The 21,129-nt window shown below is 41.3% G+C and overlaps 1 protein-coding gene across 4 annotated transcripts in view; it reads left to right on the plus strand.

The window, feature by feature from the left end:
* PRUNE2 (prune homolog 2 with BCH domain) overlaps positions 1 to 21,129 on the plus strand; it is a 242,365-nt gene that overhangs the window by 198,291 nt on the left and 22,945 nt on the right. For all 4 annotated transcript variants that reach the window (XM_046664560.1, XM_046664561.1, XM_046664559.1 and 1 more), the window contains 4 exons: positions 7,072 to 7,151; positions 9,088 to 9,288; positions 15,476 to 15,649; positions 18,399 to 18,407. In XM_046664560.1, the coding sequence (XP_046520516.1) occupies positions 7,072 to 7,151; positions 9,088 to 9,288; positions 15,476 to 15,649; positions 18,399 to 18,407 (464 nt within the window). The remainder of the gene's footprint in view (positions 1 to 7,071; positions 7,152 to 9,087; positions 9,289 to 15,475; positions 15,650 to 18,398; positions 18,408 to 21,129) is intronic.

The following is a 21,129-nucleotide window of genomic DNA, read 5'->3' on the forward strand; positions in this document are numbered from 1 at the left end:
CCAGGGGTTCACAGAGTGGCTTGTACTCTTTCCTTAAATTGTGCTGTCTACTTTTATCTGACAAGAATCCAGAAATGGCAATCCTCCAACCGTTGGGCTTTAAACGGCTAATTTATGAACTTAACAAAGGAAGGTGAGCACCTCATGAAAGGTTTTGTTTGTTTTTTCTTTTTATCTCCATTTCTAGAGAAAGCAACTTTATCAGTCCAGTATATCTTACTTGACTAGAAGGAAACCAGGAGAATTTTAGGAATTTTGACATAAAGGAACTTTCTCTTTGTGTAATCATTTTACCAAAATGTATCAGCATAACCATCCCGTATTTTTCTAAAGAACAATTAACGTCTTAACATATTACCCTACTTCTATGGAGCTATATTTTTTAGTGGCCAGATCTTATTAGAATGATTATTCCCCAGAAGGGGCGCTGCCTGCTGCTGGGTGTCCATCCCTGTCAGGAAACATTACCATCTAGAAATGCTGTCTGTGTGTGTGCCAAGTCTTGGTTCACTGATCATTTCCTGTTAAAAAGAATCTGATCCAAGGCCAGGCTAATCCTACAGCAACAATCAAATGCCTCCAGATTCAGAAATGCAGGAGGGATGTAAAATGTAGAATGGGCTTACCTTTGACCCTGGTCTAAAGGCAAGAGGGTGCATTTAACTACATCCAGAAATTTTGCCTTTGTGGCCCTTCACTCTGTGATGTCAGGACTGCCATGCTACTGCAAGAAGCATAAGTACCAGAAACACAAAATCTTCTAATGCACATGGGATCCATTCTCAAATTGGAGAATTCCATTTATGTCACTGTTCCCCCACTTGGTGGATTATGATCATTAGAGGGGCACGCAGATTTAGTATAAATAGCATTTAATCACATAAACACATGGTTCTTTTTCCAACTTCCTGGGTTGAGTTGAACGTCAGCTAACTCAGTCCATTTTATTCTCTAACATCTGAATTCAAGGCTGTCTATTTGCCTCTGGGGACTTCTGTAGCTGCTTTCACAAGATTTGATACATAGGGCTGTAGTGTTCAGTTACTTACAAATGTGTTTTTCAGTTGGCAAACTGTCTTTTTTAGGATTGATTTCTAGATGTATGGCCCTGAAGTCAGAGAATATGATACACGTGATACTGACTTTTGGTATTTTATGATATATTCTGCATAGCGAGTTTTTGTGAGTTTGAAAGAACTGTATTTTTATTGAGTGCAGATCTGTCCCTTAGCTCAAGCTATCCTATTACATTGTTTGAATCTTCTCTATCTTTATGCATGTTTTTCAGATTGATTGATAAATTCTTGAGAAGTATATTCAAATTTTCCTCCATGAAATTAATTTCTCTTTATAATTTATATTCAGTTTTTGTTTTATTTATTTTTAGGCTATATTGTTAAAAGCATATTGCCTCTGGAGTATTATATCTTCTGAAGAATTATCCCTGTTATCATGAAATAACTTTCTTAAGCCTTAATAATGCTTTGCTGCCTAAAGTCTGTTTTGTTTGACATGAATATTGTAACACTTGCTTTCCTGTGGTTAATATTTTTCTGATATTTCTTTTTTTTGAGGAAGATTAGGCCTGAGCTAACATCTGCTGCCAATCCTCCTCTTTTTGCTGAGGAAGACTGGCCCTGAGCTAACATCCGTGTCCATCTTCCTCTACTTTATGTGTGGGACGCCTACCACAGCATGGCTTGCCAAGCAGTGCCATGTCCGCACCCGGGATCCGAACTGGTGAACCCCGGGCTGCTGAATCGGAAGGTGTGAACTTTGCTGCGCCACCGGGCCGGCCCCTGATGTTTCTGTTTATAGCATTTTATTGTCAACACTTCTGCATTATTATTTTTGGATGTTCCTTTTTTAAGCAGCCTGGCTCCCTATGGTGACGCTACCTACTATGACAAACAGCCCAAGTCTCACTGCTTTAACACAACAAAGGTTTAAAAATTATCTTTAATCATACAATCTCTTTCATATTGTCTTGGAGGGGGGGCTTTATTGCTAATCCTTCTGTTTACTGCATCTCTTGGCAATCTCTCATAATGTTTGTCCCTAGTGTAGTTTGCAGTTTGGGTTTTTTTTTGTTGTTTTGTGGGTGTTTTGGTGTGAGCTCCTCTTTCATAGGGCTTTTTCTTTCTCCTGAGTGGATTTCCAGTGAATCCTAGATTGTAAAAGTAGCACTACCAAGAGGATTCACATTTGTTTCTTCTGGAACCCTAGGGCTCTAGGCCTTCAGTGGTCCTCGATGAATTTTCACTTTGACTTGAGTTCCCACACCACTCAGGTAGTATAAATTGACACATGCCTGGCATTCAGGTAGTGTCTCTAATTCTCATAACTTGCTTGTTATTTTCCACCCAAGATTCCAGGCAAACTGTGCTTCCCAAGGCCAGAGGACAGTTTGTTCTCATCCCCTTTTCATGAAGGGGACAGTTCTTTCAGGTCCAAGGCCTTATTTAGAAGTTGAGGTCTAAACCTTGCCAGCCACTGGAGGCCACTTCTCCTGTGGGGCCCTCAGGCCTATGTCCAGTCCAAAACCCTGTGGGCTACCTTTTCGTCAGCTTTCTCAAATAACTCTGCATTTCTGGCACCTGGGGGTTTCCCTTGGTTTCTTTCAAGTTTGGAAATGTATTAATCGCTTTTTGGGTATTCTGTCTTATACAGGATTTCTTTGTATTTACAAGGTTACGTGGCATTACACTTTGCCAGACGCTTTCGAGTCTCTTTTTTTCTAGCAAAGAGAAAGAGAGTCTTAGCCTGAGAGCCCAGGGGTTTCTACCTTGAATTTAATAGCATCGTCTTATTTTTATTATATTTAAATTATGTGACTGTTTAGGCGAGTGATTCTAAGTTTCCATATATGCTATGATACAAACCTCCCTTTCAAAATAAATTTACTTAACTAAAATAGGTCAGTTTAAAGAAAAGTATTCAGTAAATTGACAAGCGTGAGATGTCTATAAAAAACCATAAAGGTGGTCTATCAATACTCAAGCTTATAGACTACTTGAAAGCATTCGATGCCCTTTTGAGCTTTTGTCCTCATTTTTAAAAACGTTCTTTCGCGCTTTAGCACCCAGATAAGAAGATGTGTGCCGTCAACACCAGCCTGGGTTGAGAATATGAGGGATTGGTTACCCAAATTAGGGAATAGGATGAGTCAAATATTCCCTTCAAAACAAACAATAAAGGCCAGCTGTATTACTCAGAGTGGGCTAGATTAGGTTGTGGTAACAAACTCAACATCTCAGGGCAAAACACAAGGAAAATTCCTTTCTTGTTTCCATCTCCAACGAGCTTTAGTAGGGGCCTCTGCTCCTCACAGTGGCTAGACCACAGGCTGCCAGAGCCCCTCCACAGCCCCCAGGGCAAGGAAGAGCACGTGGCACCCCAGGCACTTCCTCCCGCGTCTTCTGCCTGGACGTGACACCTGCCACTTCCACTCTCATTTCATTTGTCAAAGCAAGTCATGTGGCCACCCTAAGTTCAAAGAAGGGGAGGAAAGTACAATTTTATCATGTGCCCGAAAGGCTGAGAGCCAGAAATATTTGGTGAAGAGCAATAACGATTATAAAACCATCCAGCAAATGAACAGTCCTGGATCCATCCTCTAGATGGAGACGTGGAGCTGAGCATCTGTTTGGGAGGTGGGCCATAGTAGAGTCAGATGTGTGTTTACAACCCCCTCAGCCTCTTTGTAGCCGCATTCTGTACACAGAAAACCCCAAATTAAGTAGTGACTACGGATGATAAAGTAAAATACTTACCTTCACGCTGGGCTGATTTGTTACCTAGCAATCCCGAGAGGCTTCCATTACTGACCGTAAAACTTCATCTTGCTCAGTCGCCAATGACTCTGTTCGGCCACTTCACTTCTACAGATATTTATGGACCTAATGTATGAGTGTGGTTGAAGTATTTACAATAAGCGCAGTGTGGGTTTCTCCCAGGTTTGCCTCTAGGCTATTCTGGTTCAGCTTTTCTTCTTGTCCCTGGGGTTTCCTAAAACATCCCCATGGTTTTCTGTAATACCCATGGGTTTGTGAGAATCCCTCTCCTCTGATCACACCCCGATCACAGCCTTCAACTTTTCCCTTCCCCCACGCATGCCACCACCGGCTTTCTAGCACCTTTTTAACAGAATCTCTGCTCTGTGTTGCGAAGGAGTACTGAAAAACAAAGGCTCTATTCACTAATGTCAGTGAGATCAGGGCACTTAGAAGCTCTATGGAGATTTCTGTAATAGAGAAATTTTCCCTTGCCTGGGCTAATACCCAAATCACAGTAACCTTAATTATGTTTTGTCCAACCATGACACATACTTCAATTAAATCACTGATCCTGACATTACATTTAAAATGAAGAAATGTGATACCTTAAACTTAGTCAATGCTTCATAATTTACAGAGTACTTTCATGTATATCACTGTGACGTTAGGTATTTATTAACTCCATTTAAAATCACAAAGATGGTGACCCAGTTTTCTCAGCATTAATCAGCTTGTCAGTACTAACAGGAGAACTATAACCCAGGACTATAAACTCATATCTAGGGCTCTTTCAATGATCCCAGGGTGGTGCCTATAACTTACAAACATTGACAAAACCTACAAAAAGTTAAGACTGATACTGTCTATTTTAAAGCCCTTCGTATATAATTTGGAGCGCAGGCCACCACCCTTAAGTGCTCTGTGAAGAAGGTGGAGATACAGTGTGGTTTTTTTTTCTTTTAGGTTGACTCGTAGGCCAAGGACTAGAGAAAATAATGTATATGTGCATTTAGGGTATTTCAAGCTCAATAATTCAATCCAACACATGTTATCAGGTATTAACTTCTACCAAATGCTGAAGACATGATAATAAAGAAGACGGACATGGTTCCTGTCCTTAGGAAGCTTCAAGGCTAATGGAGAAGGGAATTATAATAGATGGCCAAAAAGAACTACAATGTTAATAGATAACTTTTTTTTCAGTGTTTTTTTCAGGCATTGCACGTTCTCCCTCTTTTCTTGGTGAGGAAACTGAGGCACAGAAAGATTAAATAACTTGCCATATGACACACAGTAAGTGATAGAGCTAAGATTTGAATCCAGTTGCTCTTTTTTTTTGAGGAAGATTAGCCCTGAGCTAACATCTACCACCAATCCTCCTCTTTTTGCTGAGGAAGGCTGGCCCTGAGCTGACATCCATGGCCATCTTTCTCTACTTTATATGTGGGACGCCTGCCACAGCATGGCTTGACAAGCGGTCCAAACCAGTGAACCCAGGGCCACTGAAGCGGAACGTGTGAACCGCTGAGCCACTGAGACCGGCCCTCCCGTTGCTCTTAACAGCAGCATTTTGCTACTTCGCAGGTACTGCAGGGGAGACAAGGGGAGTACACCCAGATTACTTCAGGTGACAAGGGACCATTGTAAGTAAATCTGAAAAACCACATCAGCAAGGGAAACCCGCAGTCTATCCCTCTGGGTCCCAGGACTTTCAAAACTGGGGCCTCGTGCAGGCCTTCTCTTTGCTCTTCACTCCCACCTCTATGACCGGACAATTTGGTTTGCTGCCACCCAGCATGGTGTCTTGGTTTGGCACAGGTTATCTTGTTCCTGCCAATACATTGTTACCTTTGACTCACCCGCCAACCTCTTGCTCACTGATTTTCTGCTAGGGTGCATGATTCATTTTAAAGAACATACAGAGTGGAAGCCACAAGATACTCCCTGGGGTTTTGTTTCTGAAAGGGTCTGTGGGGTCGACAGGAAAAGACACAGGCATTTACTTCTCTCAGGGAAGCAGCACGGAGTTATTGGTGATAGTCATCATTATTTAACCCCATCGTCCCATCTCCACCACAAGAATGAGGCTGTCCGTTTTATTCCTATTACATAGAACGTCGTAGACACTCAATACATATTTTTGAATAAATGAAGCAAGTACAGTTGTCACTAGAGAGGTAGAATTTTGTTTTCATCACAATGCTTTATTGACAATGGGGGCTTTGACTTGGATCCTGGAGAAATTGACTTGGATCGCAGGTAGGGAAACTCGAAATGTTTGGTAGACCCGGACTGAGGTGGAGAGAAGTCTCAATAAGAGAGGGAAGGTGAGATTCAACTTAGAACTTTAACACAAAGGTTTATCATGTTTAAATTTAGATTAGTGCCTCTATCTCAACGATCCACCCTACATGAGTGAAGTTGCATGGAAGCCAACAAGAAGAAAAATATGTTATCATGATAAATGAGAATTTACTGAACAAGGGACAGGAGATAAAATAAGTCAAGGGGAATTCCCTGTGAGCAGTGGTCAGCTTCCTACAGGAGCATATAGATTTGTCACAGTTTCCTCCAGTATTTTCCTATTCTCCCACCCTTGTCTTCCCAAATGGGCTAATAGAAACGGTCTTGGGCTTGACACTGATTAGAGAGAAGAGATGGTAACTCATGACCAGAACCATCTTCATTAACGTATAATTCACCATGAATCTTTAAACATTGAAAGAAGGAAGGAAAATAGCATTAGTTGGTACCTTCTCAGGAATGTTAGGCACTTTACATTCATTGCTTTATCTTTCAACAACTCAGCGAGGTAGGTGGTATATCCCTATTTTACAAATAAAGTGAGACCAGCAGAGTATGCTCTCCTCTGCCCACAGCACTATGCTCAAATTTACGCAGCAGAGATATCTGCAAAGTCAGATCTGTCTTTACTCCAAAGCACATATATTGTTTCTCTTGTTGAAAAAATATATATCAAATGCTTGTTTAAGTATATTTTATTAGCTCTTTGCTTTTCCTGTTTCTGTATTTTTTATGTGGCGTGTGTTTGCTTACATGAGCTGGTAGATGTGACTTGCTGGAGGCTCAGAGTGAAATTGGCGTCGTAGTTCTCGCTCCCAGTAACTGCAGAAAGTCTTCATTCTAATTTGGGGCCACTTACAATGGATTTGGTATACATACTTGGCTTCCTCCCAGTGAGTTGAAAATGTTATCCTGGAATCTCTGGGTTTCCTTTTCAAAGAAAAGTAGATCCCACGTAATTTTTTACCCTCTTTGCTTTGCTTTCTTTCAGACTCCTGTCAGAGGATGTAGGAATGGACATCCCCATTGAGGAGGGAATGTTGAGTCCCAGTGCTGCGGACATGAGGCCCGGTGAGAGCAGCATTTGTTCTTTCCCTCAGCAGTACTCTACATCCAAACGTCTTCATTATTCAGGGAGAGAACCATTTCCTACGCATCCAACTTGTGATTTCAGTGATAAAAGTGAATACAGAGAAAAAAATATGTGTGAGGAAGGCGTCAGGCTCGATGTGGTTAATTTCAGAGTTGACTTGAAGATTGATACTCAGGAGTGTGGGCCACCTTTTATCTCCTGGGCCATGGCTGTATCTGCTGATGTTTTCAGCTCCTGTGAAAATTGGCTACTGTACAATAACACCCAATTCTAACTAACATCTAACTTCACCAAATTTACACTTAAGTGTGAGAATGTTTAAAATTAGAAATGTGATATAAGAATGCTCAGTACCTTGATTATTAAAAAAAAAAAAACCAACCCTACATTCTAAGGGTTTATGACCCATGTCGTATACAAGAAGGAATTTTAAATTTTCAGTTGCAACCTACATGACTCCCATTTTGTACCTTTGCACTGTACCAGCTTCAGGATCACACCAAGATCCTGAACGCTGATTTTAGCAGCCAAGCCTAGAAGGTAGTAAGAAGAAGGGAATCAATTAATGTTTTTTTCTGTCCAAGTATTTAAAGTGCATTCTTCAAAATACTAGTCATGTGACATATTATTTTTAGATATTCTATGGTCAAATAAGCATGGTAGCCACTGTCTGTCAAGGTGTACTTTTGAACAATAAAGGCACTAAGGCTGTGGTTATCCTAAATGGTAGCAGTTCACTACATGTGGCTATTTAAATTAATTAAAATTTAAAATAAATTTGAAAAGTTCAGTTCTTCAGTTGCACTAGCTTCATTTGAAGTGTTCCATAATCATAGGTAGAATATTTCTATCATCATAAAAAATTCTTTCTGACAGCACTGCTCTGAGAATTTCTGTAATACAGAAACCTAATGGTTTTCAAACTTATTGATCAATAGAAACTTTTTCCAAGTAATACTTAAAAACATTACATAGAACAGTTTGAGTGATGCTCTATACAGAAAAAAACAAAAAGTCTTAATGGCAAAGAAACAGTGTCAACTTCCTTAGGACAAGGCCAGAGTTCACATTCCAGAATTGAGGGGTATACCAGATGGCCTTCAAAATATTTCGTGATAGGGAATCCGGAAAGTTCTATTTTTAGGCTATCTCTCTGCCATTGTTTAGTTGGGTTCAATATAGTTAAAAATGACTTCTCCAGCTCTGTTTCTGTCAAGTGAAAGGCACGTGAGAGGCAAGATGCATATTACAGTGAGAGGATGGAACCTACTTCCACAAGGCTTAGCATAAGAAGACTCTTATAGTGTGGAAACCGTGTCAAGCAATATTGGCATAGGAGGTAGTGACTGCTTGATCAAAGGATGTAATCTGGGAGGAAACCTCAGTTTTATTAAAAAATAAAAAAAGAAGAAGAAGAATGCCAGCCAAAGAAAGGTCACTGCAGATCATACACAGAGTTGTCAGGAACTGAAGAGAAGTATTTGGGGCGTATCTGTGAGCATAACAGATAAGGTTCTTACCCTCCATCCCTCAAGGGCAAAATCTACATGAACCATATAAGATATATGTAAGCTGAACTGTTTTTCTTATGCAACTTGCACCATAAAAATTCAATTCAATATTAAATCAGTGTCAGGTTCTCAAACTTGAATAGGGCAGTTTTAAGAACTAGTTTCTGCCCATTTAGCAATACTCCCACTTCCTATTTCTACATGGCCGGGGCTGATGGGGCTGGGCAAGTCAGTACTGAGACCTGCTGATCAAGAAGGGGGTCCAAATCCCATATAAAGATTTTTAGCAGGTCTGCTTTTGCTGAAAGGACTTTAAAAACGTTTTTTGCTGGGGCCCCCACTCACTCTTGGCAGCCTTGTCCGTGGTCTAATACTTGATGTTGCTAATGCTTTTCTTCTTTAGAACCTCCTAATTCTCTGGATCTTAATGGCGCTCATCCTCAGAGAATCAAGCTCACAGCCCCAAATATCAATCTTTCTCTGGACCAAAGCGAAGGATCTGTTCTCTCTGATGATAACGTGGACAGTCCAGATGAAATTGATATCAATGTGGATGAACTCGATACCCCTGATGAAGCAGATTCTTTTGAGTACACTGGGCATGGTAAGTCGCCAAGTTGGCAAGACCAAAGCTAGATGAAAAGTGAAAGATTTTCTAAGTGGCATTAGGAACAAACCCTCCATTTTGTTGCCGGTGGCTCCTTTCTGTGATTTCCAGAAGTTTCTGTTTGTATCTCAGGTCATAGGGGGTGATGATTGACAGTCTAGAGCTTGATAGAAGAGGTATGGTTCCCAGAGGTCACACATAGCCATTGCTGCTCAGTCACTCTCTATCACAGTGTTCATTTTATTTTCCGTATGTCACTAATTGAAACTGTATCATTTAACTATTTGTTGGCAACATGCATCATCTTTCTCTTCCCACTGGAATGTCTGCTCCCCAAGGGCAGGGACTTGATTAAATTTGTTGCTGTATCTCCGATAAAGTAGGAAAGAAGGCAGGGTGGGGTGGGGTGTGGTGGGGGAGGAATAAAAAGGAAGAAAATTAAAAATTGCTGGATCAAACACTGACACTCCTGATAGGAATATCAGTGTCATTTTAATTTTTCCTTTTTCTCCCCAAATCCCCCTGGTACATAGTTGTGTATTTTTAGTTGTGGGTCCTTCTAGTTGTGGCATGTGGGACACCGCCTCAGCATGGCTTGATGAACGGTGCCATGTCCACGCCCAGGATCCGAACGGGCGAAACCCCAGGCCGCCGAAGCAGAGCGTGCGAACTTAACCACTCTGCCATGGGGCGGCCTCTCAGTGTCATTTTAGTACTTTCTCCTGCTCATTGAAATTGGGTTTGTTAAGAAATATGTACAAATACAAAACATTTGCTTTAAAAACTGGCATCTATAGTTTCTGTTTTACAGGGTGGCCTTGTCTAACTTTATCCTGTTTGAAATTGAAGGTGAAAGAATCTGACTTTATCATATTTGAAATTGAAGGTGAGAGAATTGAAGGCCGCAGCTATTGCTTCGATATTGTAGAAGTTCTTCTTAAAATTAAAAACATTCTGAACAATTTTTCTTAAAAAAGTTTTTAAATTTTCCTTAAAATTGCTTAAAAGAAATACAATTAAATGATGCCCTATCTTTTAGAGCCATGATAATTCCAGCAGTGTCATTCACAGGAGGACATAATTAGGAAATTAGGAAATTCATCAAATTAGTTAATTAATTCAGCCAATGGTCATTGAGGCACCAGGACTACAACCACGACCAGCACCGATTCAGACCCTGCCTTCACAGGGCATAAGGCTTTATTTTCTCCAGTTAAAAAGATGGAAGTGGCTCAACTACTTGTTCCACTGTTTATTGTGTTTAAGTAGAGTTTATATTCCATTTTTATCGTGTTCATGAATATCTATAGTTATCTGGGTATTTGACCCTGTAGGTTGAAATACGCAGATAGGAGATGAAAGAAGGTCTTGAAGTCATATTCTTTTCTACCATCTCAGAGACTCCTCGCCGGCTTCTCCATCCACCCCAGCTGCCTTAGCCCTTTTCCTTCTAATATATTCTCACATGTAAGAATCATGCCTTGACTTAAAACCCCACAGAAGACGGCTGTGGCAGGACCCTGCTGGTCCCTCCCCGCTTCCCCCTGTACTTCTCTGTTGCCCCAGGGAGCTGTGTCACACCACATCTGAACCTTTTATTTTTATAAATAGTAAAACTGCCAAGCAAAGTCGTGGTGGCTGAGCAAACTGGTAATTAAAGCTGCCACTTGCTGACATAGTTCTTTTTCTTTAATCGACACAGTTATTTTGAAAGAACCAGTTTAACAGCCACAACCCTGCTTTTGGGTCTCAAATTCTAAGGACAGAATCTTAACCTAAGTTCGAATTTTAAAGTCCGCCTTGATTTTCAAATGAAAGATATATGTTCATACAGTTTTAAACAAACAAACAAAAACATTAACCATTGAAAACACAAAGTACATCTCAATAGTTATATTTTATAAACAGGCAGACATAGATAACTGACTGTGTAAGAGGGATGGAATAGGTTTGAATCCCAAAGTATGAAATAAATACTTGAAAGCTGCATGATTTTTGGGCTTCTTGTGTGAGCATCTTGAACTAAGCGTATCCATTCTAAACAAAATTGGAGTTTTAAAGGCACAGTATTTCAAGTGTTTGGTTGGTAATTTATTTTATTTAATGAACACTTTCATAGTGCTTCCTACGTGCCAGGATCCATGCTAGGTGCTTTATAAATATTAACTGTTTTAATCCTCGTGTCAACTCTGTGAATAGATATTATGTTTCCCCCATTTTAAGATGAGAACGCTGAGACACAGAGAAGTTAAATAATTTACCTAATGTCACAGAGTGAGTATTGTCAGAGCCAGCATCCAAATCCTGAGTTGTTGTCCTTACTCCCGGGCCTGGTGCTTCTCTGTAAATATATTGACAATGAACAGGAGAGGGTCTTTTCCTAGATCAGGCTCCTGTACCCCGAAGCCAAGCTTGACGGCCCGCCCTTACAGTGACGTGTTCTTTCATCCAGCCATTTTCATGACTTGAGGGCCCTTCACCAAGGGCTCAGAGGACTTTCACACCATTCACCTGTTTCATGAAGTAGCTGATGACCAAGCCTTCCTGCCGGGTTATTTTCCCATAATGTGATTTGGCTTATGGAAAATTTCTGAATCTCACAATCAAAAGACGTTAAACTGTTCTTTACTTCTGAGCAATTTTCTTGAATAATTGTGTCCAGATAGTTGGAAAATATCATTCAAGGTATTGATATAATTAAGGCTCGATTTCCTTTGATATTTACAAGTGCCAAAGATACCAGAAATCTGTAGATAGTGAAGGATTTAGGAGGTCCATCTTTCATATTAAGGGAGATCTGAGCCTTTTCTTAAATGTCTTATTATGCTAAGCCCAGAAACTTACAAATATCCAAAGGTCAGAAAAAACAATGACTTATTTCTGCTTTCCAAACCAATTGGAAAGTTATTTTTACTATAATTCAGATCTCAGCAAAGTCATCTATTTTTAAAAATTAAATGGTCGGCAAATGTTTGTGTGTGTGTATACATCCATAGTTTTAAGGTAGATGTGTCCTTTCTTACTATGATACAATAATCAAAAAACATAAAGACAAAAATTAGAGTCAAGTATACAAAAATGTTATATTTCTATTTGGGAAAAAATTACAAATTTAAGAGCTAAGCATGAGGCTGAAAAATAATTGCAATACATGACAAACTTCTATATAAAGAACTCTAACAGTTCAGTAAGGACCACAGTAGGCAAAGGACTTAACATGTGCCTCCCTCTCAGTAAGAGAAATATAAGTAGCCCATAAACACTTAAAAATTCTCATCTTCTTTAATAATTAAAGAAATACAAATTAAAACAACAAAGATGGGGCCGGCCCTGTGGCTGAGTGGTTAAGTTCATGTGTTCTGCTTCAGCAACCCAGGGTTTCACCGGTTCGGATCCTGGGCATGGACGTGGCACTGCTCATCAGGACATGCTGAGGCAGCTTTCCACATGCCACAACGAGAAGGACCTACAACTACAATATACAACTGTGTACTCGGGGGGCTTTGGGGAGAAGAAGAAGAAGAAAAAAAAAAAAGATTAGCAACAGATGTTGTTAGCTCAGGTGCCAATCTTTGTTAAAAAACAACAACAACAAAGAAACACGTTTCACCCTAAATTGTCAAGGGTGAACTTTGGTAACTTCCAGAGTTTTTGACAATATGAGGGAAGAGGTTCTCTCATATATTTTGGTGTGATATATTCAAGGGCAAAATGTCCATAAAAACTTTAACTGCTTGCACCGTCTGATCCAGCATTCCATTGCTAGAAAGTTAAGCTACAGCAATGTGTGCACAAACGAGGTAAGACGCCTGTACGAAGATACTTACTAAAGCAAATTCTTTATAAGGAGCAACAGCAAAATGGGATAAAACTGTATTTCCATCACTGTGGGATTGATAAACTAGAAGACATCAGTAAAATGGAATACTCCAAGACTGCTTCTAAAAACGAGCAGGGTTTATATTCACTGAGACAAAAAGAAGCCTGTGCTATATTATTAGGTAGGAGTCACATTGTAGAACAGACGTTTAGAACGTGCAGAACACAGGGAATAATCATACTCTTTTGGGAAAAAAGAAGTATGCCTGTGCACATGCATATAGAGAAAAGAATCACGTCAAACAATAATGAGTGAGGGTGGCACTGGCGATTGTGCTGTCCTCACGTACAATTTCATGAACAATTTTAAAACAATTTCAGAAATTGTTTTTAAAACCGGAAGAGAGAATATACAAATTTTTTTTAAGGAGGTAGCCTCAGTAAAAGCATGCAGAAAACAAGACAAAACAGCCTCACACAGATTACCAGGGTCAAGCTAGAGCAAGCCAGAAAGTCCCAAACAGAATGAAGAGAGTTTGGTGGATGGTTAGTTCATTGCAGTGAAGAGCACATGTGTACAGGAACATCAGAAGACAAACCCACATCAGAGCCCAGAGTTCTGAGGGAGCAGAGACCAGATGGAAAACAGGGTCCTGGGAAGGGAGCTAAGATGAGCATCCAAGGGCCCCAGCCCAAGTAGGGAGGGAGAAGCAGGAAAGGATTCCAGATAGGGAGTCCAGTACAGATGGATGGATGTGCACAAGTGATGCAGTGCTTGATCTGAAGCCAAAGGTTGCTGCTCTCCATCCTTAGTAAGGTGCTGAGCGCTGGTGGGAACGCAGAGGAAACCATGGTAAGGCAAGCCTCTGTAGGTGGTGGTAGCTGTTGGTGTTGGCAAGAAACGCTAGGATTGCTTCCCAACTGGTCTTCATTTTGCTATTCTAAGTCACAGGTGATTAGACACACTTGACTATGTCTTGCAGGATCTTCCGGAACGATGGCTTTGTTGTGGCTCCCTTACAGAGTAACTGTATTGCCGGGATCTTGTCCAAGCTTTCCTTTCTTTCCTCACTCAGCTCTGAATTTTTATTGAATGCTCTGTGCGGGCTTCCAAGCTAAGTGTGGAGCGGGTTGGTGGAGGCGGATATTAAAGGTGATTCAGGCAGTTTCTTAGTCCAAGGAACTCACAGCCTCATAATAAAATAAACGAGAATGAGACAGTCACACATGCAAGGTACTATATGACAGCCTGGAAGGGCAGAGAAGGTAAGGGTTTGACTGTATTTGCTTACTAACTCCGTGATCTGACGTAACTACTCCAGTTAGTTTTTGCATCAGCATCATGTCTCCTGTAATACCTACTACTGTGCCTCATACATGGTAGGTACTTAATAAAGTATTGCTATTGTTATTATCAAAGTGCCATAAAAAGAATATGAGTAAAGTACAGTGGAATTCAAAGGTAATCTTCCATGAATGGAAAAATAAGAGTGATATTATCTCACAGAATTATAAATAATCTTTTCTTTCAAGTTACTTAAACATGCAAAGAATAACTATTGTTAAACTCTACTAGTATTTGAAGTAAAAATGGAAACAGTTGCTGCTGATTCTTTTTAAAAACAAAGTGGTTGCTTTTTTGGACGCACAAGAGTGAGTGGTAAATTTCTCCCTCAGGAATGCTCACTGGGCTTTTCTATTGCCTTATGCACGGGCAAATAGGAGTCTTGTGAACGTTTGACCTTGGAGCATTTCTGGTCTACGAAGTTATTTGTTTCTCACTTACTGTAAAATCTTTCTGTAGCATATTTTGAAAAACCATAGGAAGTAATGTCAAATTTTTGTCCAGATGTCCCAGTGGGTAAGGGGATTCAACTCCTTTGTAAGAGTCTTAGAGCAGGGGTCTGGGTTGGCAGTATCATCAATCTACTAAGCGGAGGGCCCCCAAAAGACTCTAAGCCCACAGGATATACAGGACATGTGGCCCCAGGAAAACAAGATTATCTGGACCTGATAAATAGCCTTTCGCTCCATCGGAAAGGCCTGCAGTCTTCAATTTGTATGATCAAGGATGAATTCACACCAGCCTATACCCCCTTGGACCACCACTGACACAGTACAGCTCTAGCCCTGCACCTCTCCCCACCCTCAGCTTGGCCTTAGCAGTGGATTTGGTTGTTCAATCAGTCAATAAATAAGACTTGCCTGAATGTCCTTTGTGTGGTCAGGATGGTATTAAGCTCTATAAAAGTTATACAAAACAAGCAGTTCCATCAGGTTAACTCTGCCAGGAGGTCGCTAGTTGTTCAACTGTCTCAACTGTGGAGGTCTTGTTCCATCAGCTCTGCTCTGTGCTCATTTCCAGAGGATCCCACAGCCAACAAAGATTCTGGCCAAGAGTCAGAGTCTATTCCAGAATATACAGCAGAAGAGGAGAGGGAGGACAACCGGTTGTGGAGGACAGTGGTGATTGGAGAGCAAGAGCAGCGGATCGACATGAAGGTCATCGAGCCCTACAGGAGAGTCATTTCTCATGGAGGTAATCAAGCTCTGTGCGACTCTGGGAATGGGGATGGGAATGGGGTAGCCATAGTTTTTTATTAGAAAGTGAAACTAGGGTTCTCTGCAACATGGCATCCCAAAGACCCTAGTGGGCAGTCAATGTTCAAGGGACTGTAGAGCTAAGTACATCACCTCATACTCAATTCCATAAACATTGGAAAGCCTACTATGCAAAAGTAACTTTCCCATGTGAAAAATGCTTTTCACACTACACATCTGATAGCTATAACCTTCTGTGCAAATTTCTTGAGAGCCATGGTTGTCCAACTTAATGTCTGTTCAGAACTCACATGGGTCGGTTGTACGGTTTAACTGAATAGTTTACGAGTCTCTACTACCGTGGGCTATAGGATGATCACTATTCCAGAGGTGCTTCTAATTATAAGACAGTCTTTTGAATTCTCTTCAGAAGCTTTAGGAAATCTTTTTAGACTCAGCCTGATCATTTTTTTCCCTACCTGAAGATTGCTTTTCTATAAACTCCATTATATCTATGCCTGATGACAGCCAGTTCCAGCCAAAGCCTCCGCCTGCCTAGTGAGGGACAAGGGGGAGGGAAAGCTGTGTTTTCTATTGCCAGTGCTTTCTTGGAGCTCCAGGAGCCTTGATTAATTTGGGATTCACAAAAGGTCACATGAGCATAAGCAACACATTTAACATTGTCAACCTCTGAGCACGTCAACGCCTTTTTGATTTTTCTGCTGCATGCACTCCTTTCCTGCAGTCCGGGGCACCACCCTGACCACTCAGCTGTTCTGGAAAAAGTGTAAGCTGACAAGGCAATTGTTGTTCTCTCTTCCTTAACAGAGACAGGGAAATAAGTGTCTTGGCACCACATTAAACCCATAGCTTTTGTTTTCTAACGAGCACAAGGACATCTTGTTTTTTCAATCAAGCTTTCCTCCACCAACAGACTTTCCACCTTCCGTCCCATGCATTGCTACCTCCACGGAAGGATCAGGACCACCCGGGGACTCCAACCATGATAGTAAAGGAAAATGTCCATAGGTGCCCCTGGCCGTGACCTTCCTTTTTCCCGCCTTATCTTTTGACCTGAGAGGGTGATATGGCCCTATTGTAGCTGCTGTGGGGTAGGGGCAGTTTCCAACCCCCCAGAGTGACAGCTGGCCTAATCTTGCTGAACGTGACAGTCAACTGGCTACAGAGTCAGTGCTTTTGTTCTTAGGATGAAAACCACAAGCTGACCATCATCCAGATCTTACCAGAAAGTCAGACCTCCTTTGTCCTCCCAGCAGGTATTTTTGGTTTTGTTTGCTTTTTTGGAAATAAAAACAAAACAAAACAAAACAGAGGCTGACTATAAAAGTAACCTGTGCTCATTCTAAAAAGTACCAAGAAATGGAGAAAAGTCTGTCAAAGTCAATCAAAGTCACCCAGAGATAATCTCTATAAATTTTCACCACTCAGGTCTTAAATTAAGAGCCACTTTGCTATGGAGAAGACAAGCTTATTGCTTCGCTGCTATCCTAAGGCCGAATTTTCTCTCGTTCCTCCAGTAGACTCACCGGCTTGTTCTTTCAACCACAGTGAATTAGAGGGGTTGGGTGAGTGGGTTGAGCCCGTTGGCTGTTGCCCTAACCAGGCAACAGTGATTGTCATCAGCACACTCGGGTCCTAAAAAGCCCCTGCTTCTGCCTGTCACATTCTTCTCGAAAACTCAGCTGACACCTCAGGGATGACCTGGTTTGCTGTGCCCTTCATCCCTGCCACCTCCTCCCCTTGCCATCTGCTTCCTCCATTCTGTGTCATGAGCTCGGCTTTTGTCCGTGTGACTGTCCTGTTTGTGTGGAAGAGAAGGCGGCCTCCCCCCTCCCCGGCTCTGCCACGGCCTTCTCCAGGCACTGGCCTGCATGATGTGCCTCTGGCTGCACCCATCAGAACGTTAGCGAGATGTCACCTCTTTCTCCACCATGAACAGCTTTTGTGCTCTGCAGGTAAAGACAGTTCACATGGTACTTCTGAACTGGCCAAAGCCTTGCTTACTGTGTTGGAAGCTCACACCACTTTCTTAGACCTTAATGAGGATAGAACAATACTCCTTAGTTACCAATCTATTGAGTTTGTCATCCTGGCTTCTGATGAGCATTTAAAAAGCAGTACCCACAGTGAACATGGATCTTCTTTTGGTGTCTTGCATTTTGCTATGAGGAAGTTTTCCCATTCAGGCCAGTAGCAGAGTGCCAGCTGTGCGGCACTCTGTGCAATACAACTGCAGAATCTGGGGTGATGAAAAGAGCTGCCTAAGTCACCACAAAACCAGGCCCTGCCAAGTGTCCACGCTAGTTGGGAATACCAGTGCATGACAGCAGTATTGGAACAAATAACTCAATTGTCAGCTTTGGCAACCTCGATAGGAGCTATTGCCAGAGGCCCTGTACTCGATCTAGAAGGACAGGATTCAAGACCCGTCTTTGCCACGTCACTTAACTTCTCTGGGCCTCAATTACATCAGTCAAAAGAGGGTGATCTCAAAGCTAGCGTCACCTCCTATGAGCCCACGAGCAATATCCCTACCATCTGCTTCAATAGAAAAGCAAAGAGTGGGTGGTTTGGATCAGCCAACATTGTGGGATCACATTAAGGCCAGAACTGGCTTTTTTGAATTTGAAGCAGAGAACACATTTAAAGAACCAAGGACAGTCACGCCGAAGCATTGTAACGAGGAGTTTCTTTTCTGTTTTTTTACTTCTCTTATTTCGTTATAGGAGACTCAGGTAACTTCTCGGCAGTGTTGCTGGACAAATGATCCTGGAAAGAATGAGGAGAAGCGTTGCAGGCTGGTGTGTGTGTGTGTATGTTTTGGTTGCGACTGTGACATCTTTCCTTGTCCCTCCATCCCATTTGCTGGCCAGCAAACATGTGTTACGTCCGTCCCTTTCATGCCTCTCTGTTCTGCCTCAGGTAAGGTTTGATCATCGCTTCAGAGGGTCTCAGGAGGCACCACGGTGGGATGGCTCCTGGACCTCAGTACACAGACCCTGGATTCACCTCACGGTTATCTAATAAAATACATATTATAAAAAATCAAACTTCAAACGAACCATGCAGTTGCTGACAGGCAACTTCACTTGAGGAAGCTGCATATTTAGAATAGAAATTGGGTTAGCTGACGCCCTTGAAGGGATCTGCAAGGGACAAAAAGCGACTGGTCCTACTCATTCTAGTTATTGTACTTTGCCAGCAGTTGCTACTTGAAATTTGCCCAAAGTCTGATAGCAGTGGCACCGGCTCTTGATTTAGAAGGAAAACTTTCATGAGGAAATCCTTGTCGTCTAGTTCATTCCTTACGTCTTCCATGCCTTCCTCTCCTATTCTCTTCCTCTGTTGCCTCTTATTCCATTCCTACAGTGTCCCTGCCCAAAATACAAAAGCCATCTTCATTTGTAGATTTCAGTAATTTTTATATAAAAAGACATCCCTTAGATGACTTAGACAATGATCAGAAAGTGGAAAGCTGATCCCTAAGTATTCCTTTGGTTAAATGAGCTCTAGTGAACACACGGCTGAACTTTCTGAGGACAGACAGCATTGACACAAAGAGCTGAGTTGCCATTTCAGATGACTTCTGAAGCGCTGTTTATAAAACTCAGTCTTTCCTTTTTAAAAAAAAATTCTTAGAAATCCTCCAGAAATAGAAAAAGACATCAAAGTAATTGAGCAGTCATATTCTTGAAATTACCCCGACACCCTGGAGCCAGACAGCTGCATTTAGAAAGATGCTTTTGAAAGGATGCTTTCGTACTTGCTTTTAAGTTGGATTCTTGATGTCTATTGTCTCTTTTCATGAACTCGGTCTTTTTCATTGTGCTGAGTCTGAATTAACGTACCTTAGTGGTGTAAGATTAGTGTAGCTGAGCTACCATATCTTTTGTGGACTCCTATTCAATTATGAATCTTCTTAAATGAAATTGTTCAGTGGAACTGTTACTTCTTGTATTAAAATATATCTCCTTCTGCCGTTTTCCTTCATATCGCCTTCTAAAAAGAAGTTGGTAAATACCCACGTCTTGGAAAAGATGGAACTAAGGCAAAATATCCAGAGGGAAGCTACTGCAATCCTGTTTCATGAACGTGTGTTCCATCAGGTGTATACTTACATAGGTAGCATCTTCTAAGATATGTAGCATAAACACGGTATACAACAGCCTCAAATTAGTAATGCACACAAACCCATAATTTGGTATATTTTTAGTTGGTATCACTCTCTTTCCTCACTTCTTTTGTGGTAGAGTCACACTCTTTGTCTTTGTAGAGAACATCTTATTAAACTGCTTTTCAAGAGTTAAGCCCCTTCAAATCTATATCCAGCCGGTAGTTTGCTGCCGTGTAATCACCACAGGGGTATTTAGAGTTCTGAAAAAATGAAACACGCTGAGTTCCAAGAGGGCTGGATCATGCTGGAGGGTGTGTTCTGTCCTCCTACTCAAAAGCTTTGAAGAAATCTCTGTTTAATGATGCTGAAGTCCAGAACTATGTTATATGACCAAAACTGCGAGTGTTTGAAAGGGGATTTTAAAAAATGAAAATACAGTGCGTTGCTTCTATTCTCGAGTCTGGAAGACACATTGGATTCCATACACAAACCTGTGGGGATGTGATCAACACCTGCCGTGAATTTCAAAGATGAGCTCTAAAGGAACACAGAGCTTGCTTAAAGGATGGAGCAGAGCTTGCAAAAGTGGGTACAATGTCTTGAGATGCCTCTGCATTTTCCTTGACCCTTGGAGTTTCAATGGCCATACTTGCCCGTATCTCCCACCTCCTATTTTCTCCCCACTGCCTGCAAATAGGACTTCTGCCCCTCACCCATGTTACCAGGAAGTAATTCTCAAGTTTTCCGAAAAGCACATATTTTCCTAAAACTCAAAGCAAAGGCCAGACCCTTCTTAAGTTTGTCCCCTTTTTAAGAACTAGGCTCTGAATTCTGTGCTCAGTTATTCTAGCCCTGACTAGGACTTTCCACACATTCCTGCACTGTCTGTTGAATCTGGAGATCCCAGGGACACTGCAGGCAAGCGCACCAGTCCTCGAAATCAAAGTGAAAGTATTTGACTTGTCTCCGGACTAGTGTCTGGTCACTGGAGTGTGTGCGTGTGAGATTGTATTGCAGTTCAGTGACTGAATCTTCCCTTCAAATGAACTGGGTTAAAACTAAAAAGAGCTAAAGAGGATCAGACAGATCCTCTTCCTTAGCCATAAAAGAAAAAAGTGTTATATAAATAGCTCTTTTATTATATAAATTAGAAATTCATAAATCAGAAAGTGTTGCCCTCATCCTTTGATAGGTTGAAGATTTCTACACCCCATTCATGACTATGTACAACACATGTAATTGTCCATAATATACGGATACTCTATATATGCAAAGGTATTCACACTATATATTTAAGACTATATAACGTATGTTAACCACTGACAGTTACATGTGTGTATACT

Source organism: Equus quagga, chromosome 6, assembly GCF_021613505.1.
Source record: "Equus quagga isolate Etosha38 chromosome 6, UCLA_HA_Equagga_1.0, whole genome shotgun sequence".
Classification (NCBI taxonomy): domain Eukaryota; kingdom Metazoa; phylum Chordata; class Mammalia; order Perissodactyla; family Equidae; genus Equus; species Equus quagga.